The 13,320-nt window shown below is 36.7% G+C and overlaps 1 protein-coding gene across 2 annotated transcripts; it reads left to right on the top strand.

Moving 5' to 3' along the window:
* Positions 1-126: 126 nt before the first annotated feature.
* On the top strand, positions 127-13,235 carry LOC18421529 (Polynucleotidyl transferase, ribonuclease H fold protein with HRDC domain-containing protein). 2 transcript variants are annotated; one of them, XM_006826275.4, is made up of 15 exons: positions 127-996; positions 1,781-1,936; positions 2,551-2,709; positions 2,797-2,880; positions 5,084-5,163; positions 6,452-6,502; positions 6,637-6,745; positions 9,356-9,438; positions 9,567-9,612; positions 10,230-10,317; positions 10,464-10,633; positions 11,086-11,380; positions 11,635-11,738; positions 11,833-11,952; positions 12,366-13,235. In XM_006826275.4, exons 1-15 carry the CDS (start codon positions 322-324, stop codon positions 12,996-12,998), a joined length of 2,853 nt encoding a protein of 950 aa, XP_006826338.1. In that variant the 5' UTR covers positions 127-321; the 3' UTR covers positions 12,999-13,235. The 2 variants fall into 2 exon arrangements, with proteins under 2 accessions (XP_006826338.1, XP_088718068.1); XM_088861942.1 differs by having other exon boundaries at positions 271-996; positions 5,084-5,146.
* The last annotated feature ends 85 nt before the right edge of the window (positions 13,236-13,320 follow it).

The raw sequence follows: 13,320 nt of genomic DNA, 5'->3' as shown, positions 1-13,320 counted from the left end.
AAATTCACAATATTTGGTTGGGCCTTTCGTAATTTACAGATATGTATAGGGTCATTATGATCATATAAGCTCACATAAACCCCTCGGTCGACAAATTATTTTTTGAGAGAGAGAGAGAGATGGCGAAAACCTTCACATGTTTAAAAAGAGCAGCGGGTTTACCGCTGCCAGTGTAATCTGGAAGAAGCTCTGTAATGGCGAATCCCAAGCCCTTAGTCTACAAAAGCTTATTTAATAGTCGTTTTCTCAAATCCTAAGTCATATGAAACATCATCTTTAATTGAAGGAATGAAACCCTAGCTTTCAGTTTTTAGGGGAGAAATGGCCTCTGGTTCCGACCAGTCCATCGAGGAGAGGGCCAAACTCCTCCAAACCCTAGTTTCAGGCCCCATGAATTCGTCCATTAAAAAGCTTTCAGCTTCTGCGAAGCCTTTTCCATGCGATGAAGATTTCCATTTCTACGCTAACTTCAATGAATTCAAGATACCAGTTAGGGAGATATCCCAAAAATCCGAGTCTCTCATGAAAGATATAGGTGCTTCGAAGCATCTGTGGAATAGGACTTTGACGTTGCCTAATGACCCGGATGATTCATACGACTGGCTTGTAGATATCAATGATGAAATATTTGAGAGAATCGATGTTTCAGTTGATGAGTTCAAGAAATTGCAGAAGAAAGATGGGGAAAATGGCCAGAGGTTTGAGGATTTTGAAGATGGATTTCAACTCGTTTATGGAAAGAAGAATAAGAAGGGGAATCAGATAGCGGAAGGGAGAGAAAGTAGGGCTTCTGATGCTTCTCTGGTTTATAATGGTGCGAAGATTGCTTCCTGGGATAGCAAAGCTTCAAAGGGGCGTTCTCAGGTTCCATTTCATATTCCAAGCATTCCAAGGCCTCAAGATACCCTTGGTATTGTTGTTGATAATTCGAACCAGCCTTTTGAGCATGTTTGGTTGCAGAAGAGTGAGGATGGGTCCAGGTTTATCCATCCACTGGTATGTTTATCTTTGTGTTTTACTTTTTTGTTTGTAATTATTTTCATTTCATCTATGTTGCTATGTATAAACTTTAGAGAAGAGGCTTAATAGTCAAACTATCTGCAATTTACGGGAAAAATCAAGAAGGCTATCTATATAATTCACAGAAGAAGAGCAGCTGTCTAGGTTAGACCTGGTGGGCCTTTTTCATGTCCCTGAAGTTCTTGACTATGAAACCCAGCTCATCTAAGAAAAAAGAAGAACGCAGAAATGAGGGGTCCTGAGTTTTATGGATACTTTTGTATGGCTCTATTTTTTTTTGGAACATCTACTTTTGTATGGCTCTATTGATTTCATATGTCGGTAAAATTGTGATATGTTACAATTTTTTCTGTTGGTTGGTGCCTTACTTGTAATTAACAGCCAAATATTGTTGATTTATAGCACGTTCCTTGAAATTCTTCCCCACTCACCAACATGGGAATTTTTATGTGCTTCTTTTTCCTGGAATTGCAAATATTATTTTCGTATGCAATTGATTATCACAGAAAGAACTGTGCATATTTTCTGAGATTTGTGCAATGGGGGGTACTCTGTCATCCATCAGAAATAAGACTTGGGTAGTTCGTCGGGTAGAGCTGCTTCTGTTGATATTTAACACGACCTTGTTTCCATTAAATAGTACCTTCTTTTGTTTGCTGCACTGGTGTTCCTGTAATGTGGAGATCTTCATGATAGATATAGGTTGTGATTTTATATTGGAAGCTGACTGTTTTGTAACTTTTGTTCTTCATAACCACAGGAAAAGTACTCTGAGTTGGAGTTTGTTGATAAGCATCTTGGAGATCCCGAGCCAATACAACCCCTTCCCCTTGAGAATACCCCGTTTACATTTGTGAAGGAAATAGATGATTTAAAGGAATTGGTTATCAAGTTGCGCAATGTGAATGAATTGGCGGTGAGGACTCCCAATTTGAGGATACTAATTTTGTGATAGAAATTTTTCTCTTATTATTTTCTTTGTTTGTATAGTCCATATTGTTGTTTGAATTCATAAGGTATTTTCCTTGGTGGACAATAATTCTGGTTTTGTTAGAATGTGCATGGATCTACTAAATCAATATACTCGAAAGCACATGGTTGAGGTTTTCTGGGAGAGTAAACAAACATTAGTGAACATGCATAAAAACCTCACCTACACTAGGAAACATGGCTTTCTGTGAGTAATCTTGTTGCTATATTTCTTTGGAGAGTTGGAGATTCTGTTTCTCTGGAGTAAGTGAGTTTTTGGGATTCTGTGTAGAGTGGTTATTTCATTAATCAAAACAGTTGTTGATCGTTAAAAGCAATTATATTTATTTTCTAGTGAGTTATTATCACAGGGAGATTTTATACTCTGTGAGGTTGGCCAAGTACATACAGTATAGGTTTGTTGGTAACCATATTCAAGTGAGAATTTGGGGTTCTGTGTCGAATGGCTACTAAATATCACAAAGAAAGTTTATATCATGTGAGGTTGGCCAAGTACATACATTCGAGCTTTGTTGGTAACTGTATTTTAGTTTTTAACAGGTTGACTTGGAGCATAATCATTACCGTAGTTTCCAAGGAATGACTTGCCTGATGCAAATTTCTACGAGAACTGAAGATTATGTGGTTGATACCCTAAAGCTCCGCTCTCATATTGGTCCACAATTGAGGGATGCATTTGCAGATCCCTCTAGGAAAAAGGTGGGATCATATTCCCTCTTGATAACTCCGCAATTTTAGTTCTTGGGGGACCCGCTTATGCCATTTTTGTTGTAAATATCCGCTTAGGTCATGCATGGGGCTGATCGAGATATATTGTGGCTTCAGCGGGACTTTGGCATTTATGTGTGCAATTTGTTTGACACACATCAGGTTTGTACCGTTAAGCTACAATGCCTTTCTTTAACATTTAAAATTGATGAGTTCTTTTTTCCATTGCTATGACTTATGAAGCTTGAATGCTTGCATATGGGCGCAGTTATAGCATTGTTTCTTGTGATTTTAGGAATACCAAAAAAATGGCATGTTTCCCAACTCTGAACTCTAAAAGATTTTCTTGTCCTTTTGACTTTGGGGACCTGTTTCTCACAATGATTTAAGTATATGTTTAAGGGAAATTGTGTATGTTGAAAGTTTGCCCGAGGTTTCCCCGACCCTAGAAAGGGTTTAAAATGAGACTGAAACAAAACTTTCGAATTCCTGGGTGTCTACCTAATTTCTCAAATGTTTGAAACTTGAATGGTGACCCAAGACAATCTTTAGTTCCCAAGTTGGTCTAGTATTTAAAATTACAACGTGTGTAATCATGTTTTTGCATGTATCAATGTTTTTTTTTTGGCTGACAATGTAAATCAGTTTATGACAATCTATCAAAAATCTTGAATATAATAAATCGTTATTATTAAATGGAATTGTTAGTCTGATAGTAATATCTTGTTTCTATTAAAAAATAGGGCTTTTAAAAAAAAAGGCCTTATGAGAAGTTTCTTTTATGAAATTAGACATCCAGAGACTTTATTTTTGACTTGAGCTCTCTACTTTTTATGGAGGGGCAAATGGACCAATTTGCCCTCTTTTAAGAGAAAAATGATAGAACTTTTTCTTTGCCTTATCTCTCACTCTTTTTCCCATGGTTTGTTTTTTCGTAATGATACTTTTTCATATGGTTTCTTCCCTCTTGTCATACTCTTTATTTGAAAACCCCATACATTATTTCCTCCTTTCTCATTGTCTCAAAAGTCCAACCCCTTCTTTTCTTCCCTCATATTCTCTCTCTAAAAACCAGTCTATCTCCCTGCCGATTACATTCTTTCTTTAAAAATATTGTCCGTTTGTGCGTCCTCCTCCTTTTTTTCCCTCGTATTGTCTCTAAAAACCAGCCTATCTCCCTGCCTATTACATTCTTTCTTTAAAAATATTGTCCATTTGTGCATCCTCTCTTTGTCTCTCTCTAAAACTAAAATTATGGAAGAAGAGAGTGAAACCAAAGAAGAAGAAATTATATCATGCCTTTTGAAACCCCAAGAATGTGCTTTCTCTCTTCTTTGATTTCTCTTGTCCTTTAAGTTTTCTCTCTTTTTCTTATTTGAATTTAGTTGTAGAGAGATAATGTGGGAGTAGCAAGGAAGGGGTTGGGTTTAGAGAGAGAATGTGAAAGTGGAGAAAATGGGTTGGGTGTTTAGAAAAATGTAAAAGGAATGAATCATTAGTCGTATTTTTAGAGAGAAGGAGAGAGAAATGCTTAAAAATGGGGTTTTGGATAGAGAGATAAAGGGGAGGAAGAAACCATAGGTAAAAATTGTGTAAGATGAGAGAAAAAGATACCCTGTGATTTCTCCTTCAAGGAGGGGCAAAACAGTTAATTTATGCTTCAACAATAGGTAGGAGAGCCGAAGTCAAAAATATTTTTTTAAGAAGCCCAATATATTATCTTATAATACTTTTTTCTTAAAAATCCCTAAAAAATATATTTATTGAAATATATGAGTTTAGTCATGTACCATTTGTTTCATGTTCTACAATGAACCATTTTTATGCTTGTCAATTATTGTACTTTATGAAAGCTGCTACGACCTTTTGTTAACATGTCTCAGTCAATGTGTCCCCATATCTTTTTTTCTTAGACAGTTAGTGACACTTGATTCATTCATTTCCTTGAGAGTTATGGGACTTTGTTGTTTCCATATTAAATGGTCTGATCTACCATTGTGCATCACTTAGTTTTACTCCTCAATTGGCTATTCCTCTTGGAAGAATTTTTCTTCAAATTCACTTAAGGCATATTGACTTAGTTTCTTTTTTGGGACAATCCTCGTCACATTATTTTCTTTCAGCTCTAGTGTTGCAGTAATTGATTTGCTATATGAACTTCTGTGATGTGGAGTAGTGACTAGTTTGTTGATTTCCACTTCGTATATTGTGTTAAAAAAAAGAAGCTTTATTTCATTGCAAATCCATTTCTTTTCTATGTTTAAAATAGAGTGGATGATCACATCAAGTTAAATGAGGGTGAACTTAAATAAAAGTGTAAAACCTAACATTGATGGGTTGCTTTCTGTTGTGTTTTGCTTAATAGGCTTCAAGGGTGTTGCAAATGGAGCGAAATAGTTTGGAATATCTTCTGCGTCATTTTTGTGGGGTAACTGCCAACAAAGAGTAACTCCTCTATTCTTGTTTTCCGCTTTCCTTCCAATACTAGTTTCTTGAAGGGTTTTCTCAAAATACAAATGTGTAACTTAAGGGAGAGTCGTTCCTCTCTATGATGACATATAAGTGACTGAACGTGGTACTTAGTTTTTTTTTGGTACTTGTATTCATACTACCATTTGCGGATCATTTTTCCCTTTCTTGACTCACAAAGTTATGTTTCTTACCATTTCCTTAAAGTTGTACTGACAAATAAGTTTATGAATGCCAACATGTGTACATTTGAAACTTGGAAAAGTGGATAGATGCGAAGCTCCTTAATGACTTTTATAGTTAATTTAGTGAACCTTTGATCTCATAGAACTGGAAACATATATTCTCCATTTCTGGGGATCAATATGGGATTAAGTCTGCTTTAATATGAAATATGAGAACATAAAACCATCATATTCCAAATATGTAATAATAGCTGTTATACATCAACAGCATGTCGATATTGAGATCAATGGTTTCATCTTTGTTCATTGTGAGCTTCAATTTGGCTAAGGAAGATAAATGCTTTATTTTCCTAACCTTGTCGTGGAAGTCTTTAAGATTCACTCCAGGGCTTACTTCAGTTTCCATGGATAACATAAGTGCTTCAGGTTTCAGCCATTTCAGACAATATATTGTGGTCCATCTTTAGGGGAATAACTTTCCGACCTACTAGTATTGACACGTATCCCATATAACCACCCAAATTCCCTGCAAATACCTGACTAAGAGATAGAGTGAGTGAGTTTTAGGATGGGTTCCACCACTAAAAGATTGGGTGTAAGAAGTAGAGCCCTTTTTTATCATAAAAAAAGTGAAAAGTACAAAAAGTGGGAAAATGCACGACTGTTTTTCCCGTTTTCAATGAGGAAGGGTGTCGTTTTACCCTAGGTTCAACATTTAACTTGTTGCTTGCAATTTGGAACTTAATGTGTTTCTTATAGTAGTTAAAGGGCATGTATGAGTTAATTTGAGATGAATTGGTAGGTAACGTTACATCTTTCTCTTCTGTAGTACTTTTCATGGGGAATATGATTTTGCTCTGGTCTTTTATTTTTCAATATAATTTACGTTTCCTCATTGCTTGTACAAATGACAAAAGTCTTTAAAATGCTTCTTGTGGTCTGGCATTAGTTTCTTTTTTTATCTTCCTCAACTGACATTCATCAGGAGACTGCAATTTATTATTCACTCGCTGATGATGACGATGATGTTCTTTTCCACATGGTATCTTGGATTTTAATTTCCATGTATATACTTGTAGGTATCAGAATGCTGATTGGCGGCTAAGGCCTCTTCCTGATGAGATGATCAGGTGAATAGCGACTTGAATTTTCTGTTTCACTTGTTGACTATTTTATTTAGGCATGGGATGTAAAATATGTGATGTTTATGGGTGACCTGTAATTATGTTTATCATAACTTGTTCTTTCTGATTCATGCCAACAGATATGCTCGAGAAGATACACATTATCTATTACACTTATATGATTTGATGAGATCCAGGTTGCTTTCATCATCGACAGACAGTGGGAATGGTGATGCTCTTCTAGTAGAGGTGGGTTCTGTTTCATCTACGGAATGCTTGTTTATTGTTTGTGTGATGAAATTACGACTTGTTTATATATGAGGATATTGGAATGAGATTAAGCATACTTATTAGTCTTTTTTTCAGTGTGCTCATCTTGGTTGACTAAATGTTGTAACATTGCATACTTATCTTGTTGATTAAGTTCAGGTAAAACAGGTTATGTTGGATTTTAGTATTTGTTAAGAAATTGTTCCCATCAGATAAATGGGTTCCCTGTGGAACTGCACCTACCCAAAATTGTGGAGAAACTGGCTGTATCTTGCATTTGATAGTGGGTTCATATTTTGTTTTCTTGGTATTTTATAATATTTGTTGGATTCTATGGTTTTGATGATCTCAACAAAGTGATGTTATGCATTACTGGGGCAAGTACCTGCATCATATGAAGCACACTTTATGAGTAGTATTCTACTCTTAAGCATTTGGTTCAGGATCGCGTTAACAATCTATTGGGGGTATGTTTGGATTTCATCTCATTTGGTTCGCATTAATCAATCTAAATGCTTATTAGATTATTCTAGCTAGTAGCTTGAAGGTTTTACTCTTCCAACCCTGGTTTTAGGTTTCAATCGCCATTTAAACAAAGAAATATGAGGTATTTTTAGCAGTTAAAGTAGTTTATATTTAATATTATTTTGTGGTTGTTGTTGTTGTTGATGTTATCTGGATTTTAAGTATTTACATTTTACTCTCAGTTACTAGTGTTCTTTTCTAAACTTGGTTAGCGTCATGATAGTTTCTTGGTTACACAGCTCCATGCATGATCTGATTAGACGCTAGGAACGTTTTCATATTCATTTGAAATACTGCATTCACAGGTGGAAAGTCAATTGCAGTATTTCCATATTGTTTGCACAAGTATGTACTGTTTAGAAGAAATTATCTGTTACGTGTTTTTACTAGTATGATAATTCTAATTGGTCAATAAAAATACGTTTCAATGCAATTCTTTTTTTGCTTTCCCCTATATCAGCCAACCCCTCATGAAAGGGAAAAAAGGGCACAGTAAATATGTTTTGATCGTCATCTAAATTGATGTCCCACTCCTCTGCATGTAGAAAAGGAATAAAGAAATCGATCAAATTACGGGAAGCTTCGTAAAGTGCCTCGTTAGGAGTTAAACTTCCATTTGTCCATATCTCTAGAAAAAGTCTCGATTGTTTTTCATTCTTATTTCCATAACATTGAATACTAGAATTCGCATTTCGAACAGGCATGGATGCAGCATCTATAGGATAACTTGCATCTTGATTGGGGGTTCTCATAAATCTGCGATTCCTCTCGATTTCTAATCCAATACAAAAATTAATTGGTTCTGTGATACTAGCCATATGCTGTGTTGTAGAGATGGAAGAAAGTGGGAAAGATGAGTATCTTGCCAAAGATTCGAGTATGTATCCTCAGGCCCTTCAATTAGGCAATCCTATAAGGATCTCAAAGATGCTCCACTACAAAATTTGATTATGTAATTTTAACTGAATAGCAAGACCTGATAATGCTACATAGTATGTTGATTACCCCCCTAGGCATGCAATTGGTATATGTAGCATGATAATGAAAATAAAATGACCGATATGATTGGTATCAGTGAATTCACTTATTAAAGTTGGTTCTGTGACGGATTAGAATAGAGATCCTAGGTTGTGGCATTGATTGCTCTTGCTGCATAAACTCAAAAGCCATGTATGCAGTTCTGGAGATTGTTTTTTTTTTTTTTTTTTTGTGATGAAGTTAACCTTAAATTGATAAAAGGAGTGATGGGCAATCCACAGAGCGGATGCTCCAAAGTACAGAGAGAAAAAGAAAAAAAAAAAAAAAAAGGCATTCTTAAGAAAGGTTACAACAAAGGCAACCCAAAATAAGACGATGCTTCCAAATATTTCTATGAGCCAGTCATACTGGCCGCTGCTTTAGCCAGGGTATCTGCCTCCTGATTGCCTTCCCTCCAAATGTGCTGCCATGAGATGCGTGTATCCCTGCCCAGGTGATCAATCTCCTCAAAAACTGTGAGCCAAATGCCACGGGGGAGAGGTAGGGTGAAATCCGATAAGATTACGTTCCTGGAGATTGTTGGCAGCTGAATTTGAAACAAAATGGTCGAGGAGCTCCTACTTGTAGGAGACCCTAGACGGTGATCTGACTTCTACAACTGACCTGCTGAAGTTTCCTTGGCAGAGGGTTATAGAAGTCACAAATCTAGCAATGTTGTTTGGTTATTAAAGGGAAGGGCTTCTGAATCCTTGCTATATGTAAATCATAACTGGAAGTTTTTCACATGTTTGGATAATGCTTACTGGGCTTCTGGATCCTTGCTATATGTAAATCACGAGCTGAAGTCTTGCACATGTTTGAATAATGCTTACGTTTATATTTATTGCTGTTTCTCGATCCTTGCTATATGTAAATTATGACTTGAAGTTTTTCATGGGTTTGGATAATGCTTACTGTTTACATTTATTGCTTTTAAAATTCCTTTATTTGCATCAATATGAAACTTGTTTTGAAAATAATTGCATACATTGATGCTTAAAAAAAATGCATGTGCTGATGATGTTATTCTTATGTTTTGCCCTGCAGGTTTACAAGCGTAGTTACGACACTTGCAAGAAGTTATATGAGAAAGAACTCCTAACAGATAATTCATTTCTCTATATCTATGGGTTAGTTTTTTTTGCTTGGCTGCCTCATACTACCATTATGTTCATGTATTTTGAATTTTGTCCAAATTGATTTGTGGTGCCGAAGTACTTCGGTTTCTAAGTTATTTTTGGTAATTGTGTGATATCAGGTTACACGAAGCAGATTTTGACTCAAAACAGCTTGCCGTTGTTGCTGTATGTCGACTTTTATTTTTTCTTTTAATAGTCTTCTGTTATGTTCAATTTGGCTAGAAAATGATGATATTGAATGAGTTAAATTTGTGATTGATGTATGTATATATATATATATATATAAGTTGCATCTATCAAAAACCTTATTGGGTCTTTTGCTGTACTCTCTGCAAACATATTTAAACCATGTAGTCTGTACATTACATGGACTGCTTTATGAGGGGTTATGATTGCATCATTTCAAACTACCTTATGGGCTTAATGAAATATTGTCTGTCATCAGAGTCTCCTATCACACACTTATTGCTTGTGGAGAACCAGCTCAGTTCCTATTATTTCTCTGGAAGTTCTTTTCCTTCGAAAACTGGTGTTTAATGCTATATCTGCCTCTTATCTTGAATCACTCAATGTTAATTATTTTATTCCTGAACTTCCTTGTGTGTTTTTAGTGGTACCATTTAATTGGTAAATATGCACAAATGTATGAGGACTGAATTGTAGGGGACATTAAGAAAGAAAAAGTTATCCTAGGTTGTCTCAATGAAAATTGCTTGTATTTATTATCTTGAATATATGGTTCACGTTGTTATATGCTAACTGTAAACTGTTATTAACTCCAGGGGCTTTGTGAATGGAGAGATCAGGTAGCTCGTTCAGAGGATGAAAGTACTGGCTACGTACTACCAAACAAATTGCTTCTTGAGATTGGTATTGGGAATATACTAGATTTAGTTCTCTAGGTTCATTTTCTAGCATTGTCCATTGGTCTTGAAATGGGTTTTCCACTCTGTTTTTTTCTTTACGATTTTCTGATAATTTCTCCTCTTTTTTTTTTGTTTCTTAATCATAAACAGCCAGGATGATGCCAACTAGTATGGGTAAGTTACGTCCCTTGGTCAAGGTTAGGCACCCATATGTTATGAAAAATATTGGAGCTGTCATTAGTGTTATCGAAAGGTCAATTGAAAATGCTCCTGCATTTGAAAGCATCTGCGAACAAATGAGACAAGCACGCTTGGAAAAGGTAAAGACTCAACAAACCCGGAAAAGGTTTTGGAGATCTTAAGTAGTTCTTAATACATTTAGCAGTTGGCATCTGTGGTAGAAGCTAAATTTGGAGAAATTTGGTTTTTGGTCTTGCTGAATCATGTCTCAAGTAGGTTCTTTCTAAAAATAATTATAAAAAGAATTTAGGATTTCCATAGGAAAACAAAATCACTATTTAGGCTGAACCCGTGAAACCTCTCCCTGAAACGTATCATCATGTTTTTGGATCAAATTTCAAGTGGCCCATCAAATAATGCATCAAAATGAGTTTTGAAATTTAGGTATTTTTTGATAAATTTCCCAAAAAATTAGGATTTCCATCAGAAAACAAAATCAGTATTTATGCTTAAACCCATTAAACCTCTCTCTCTCTCTCTCTCTCTCTCTCCATAGTTGATGGGCTGCATTTAACCTGGTTTTTATGTGTAGGAACGTGAGGAGAATATGCAAAAGGAAATTCTCGACTCAGAGAAAGTGCTCAACCCTGACATTAACCAGGAGTCTTATTCTGAAGTTACCAATATGACGTCAAATGGGAAAATGGGTGATTTCGGAGGAGCTCACTTGACTGTTAGAGTGGATCCCCGCATTGGTTTATCTCATTTTTCATCATCGACGATAGATTCTTCAGCACTTGCTGGCACAAATGCTGAACGTCTGAGTGATAGATTTGTTTCCAAGTCCTTAGCAGGTGGATTCATCTCTAGCGGATCTCAGCAAGAAGGTACACTTGACTTCTGTGCGTCATTCAGTACTTTCGATTTGTGACAATTTCTTTTAAAGAAATATTGGCAGTGAAGATTTTCTTCTAGTGAAAAAATGGGATTGCTATGCTGCTATCTAATGTCTGTGGGAGTTTCTAAAATTTTTAGAAAAATTATCTGGAAGTTTTATTAACTAGAAATTCCATAGAACAAGACTTATCATTTATCACTATGACAACACACTGCTGATAGCTTGTAAACATTTCCTCTTCAGACTCCTCTTTTGGGCAAGAGGGAAGAGCTGAGGAAACGAAGAAAGAAGATCACTCAAGTGTAGGCATGCATGTTGATCTCAAGTCCCCAGCTCTTGCAAAACCAGTATGTTCAAAGTCTTTGTTGCCAGAATTCTATTATTTGTGAACTTTCTTTGAAAGAGAAAGTGTGAACTAACTTGAAGAAATCTTTGTATCAGGTCAATGTAGCGACTGTCCAGATGCTAAAGAAGCCTAGTCGAGCTTTTGGAGCATTGCTTGGAAACTCAGCCTCTAAGAGAAAGATTAACATTGATTCTAAATTGAGTACTTGGGAGCAGGTAATTACTTCGTTACTTTTCTGTAGGTCCAAAATTTTGAATAACAATGCAGAGAGAGAGAGAGCGGACCGGGGGGGGGGGGGGGGGGCGGGTTGGGTCTCGAAATGTGCTGTGTGAATAAGAGAGAGAGAGAGAGAGAGAGAGGGAGAGGGGGAGAAGGAGAGAGAGGAGGGGGAGGGAGGAAGTCTGAAAATGGGTTGTGTGTGTGTGTGTGCGAGGGGGAGAGAGAGAACCCCAATCCAGAACTGAGTAATTTTGCGAGCTTATTAAATGTCTAAAATGGAGGAGTTGCTCTTTCATTCCCTTTTTCCTGACAAATGTTCTTAAATTGAATTACATGACTACTGTGGAAGATCAGCCGATATTTTCATACTTTTTAGAAGGATCTACAATTTCCTTACTTTTTTAAACAGGAAAAGGCTGAAAGTAAGGTCGAGAAGATCAAATCCTCGGTAACTCTTCCATTCCACTCATTCTCTGGCGAAATCACAAACTTGAAACCCCGACCTAAAGAAGGCCCAGATCAAAGGGAGTCCCTGCCTCCCAAAGATAATCTTACCCCAATTGAGAGCAACAAACCAGAGGGAATCATATTGTTAGAGAAAGAAACCGGACTTTCTCCCACAAACAAGGATCAATCGGACAGCCAAACTTGGCTCCCTCAACTTGAGGAAAATAACATAACTGAACCCATGTCTCTCTCTGATTTATCATCAAGCTTTCAAAAATGCTTTCAGAGTTTGAATCAGATGAAGAACCCAAAGCAAGGGGCACCTTCTAAAGGGCTGAGTTTCGGAGAAAATGGAGGAAGCTTAGAGGGGTTCGAGCCTTTTGACTATGAGGCAGCAAGAAAACAGATGAAACTGCGAGGGAAATGCGTTGAAGGGGAGAGTGGTAGAGAAATGTTACCCAACAAGGGAGAAAGTGGTCGTGCTCAGGCAAAGGATAGGAAGGTGGGGAGTCAGGAAGATGATGATATTCAAGGGGGAAGGCGCAGGCAGGTCTTTCCGGCTTCGGGGAACCGTAGTGCCACATTTCGGTCTTGAAATCTCTCTCTCATCAACATACAGATGATACCCTCTTAACTCTCTTTATGCCAACACACAGGACAATTGCCACATCTCGCTCTCATGCTCAAGGACAACCACCCCCGCCCCAAAAAAAAAACACAACCAACCTCAAAAAAAACCAAAAAAAAAAAAATCCTGCAATGGTAGTGTATGATTCATGCGCAACATTGAGTTTTAGTTATTTGGTTTAAAGGGGAAGTTATTGTGTGTTCCCTTTCTTCTCTTCTAATAACTTTTTTCTTTTTTTTTTTCTTTCAGTATAAGTAGTTTTATTTTGGAGGTTTGAATATCTGTCAGG

This window comes from Amborella trichopoda, chromosome 3 (genome assembly GCF_054954075.1).
Source record: "Amborella trichopoda isolate Santa Cruz 75 chromosome 3, AtrichopodaSantaCruz75HAP2 v2.0, whole genome shotgun sequence".
NCBI classification, from domain to species: Eukaryota; Viridiplantae; Streptophyta; class Magnoliopsida; order Amborellales; family Amborellaceae; genus Amborella; species Amborella trichopoda.
Note: the sequence above shows the minus strand (reverse complement) of the source record. Positions and strands in the feature narration are given on the sequence as shown.

Excerpts from the sequence above, each read along its gene's own strand:
- LOC18421529 (XM_006826275.4), top strand. The coding sequence starts at position 322 with ATGGCCTCTGGTTCCGACCAGTCCATCGAGGAGAGGGCCAAACTCCTC. Across the intron at positions 9,439-9,566 it reads TCATTTCTCTATATCTATGG|GTTACACGAAGCAGATTTTG; the intron begins GTTAGTTTTTTT and ends GTGTGATATCAG. Across the intron at positions 11,739-11,832 it reads CCCCAGCTCTTGCAAAACCA|GTCAATGTAGCGACTGTCCA; the intron begins GTATGTTCAAAG and ends TCTTTGTATCAG.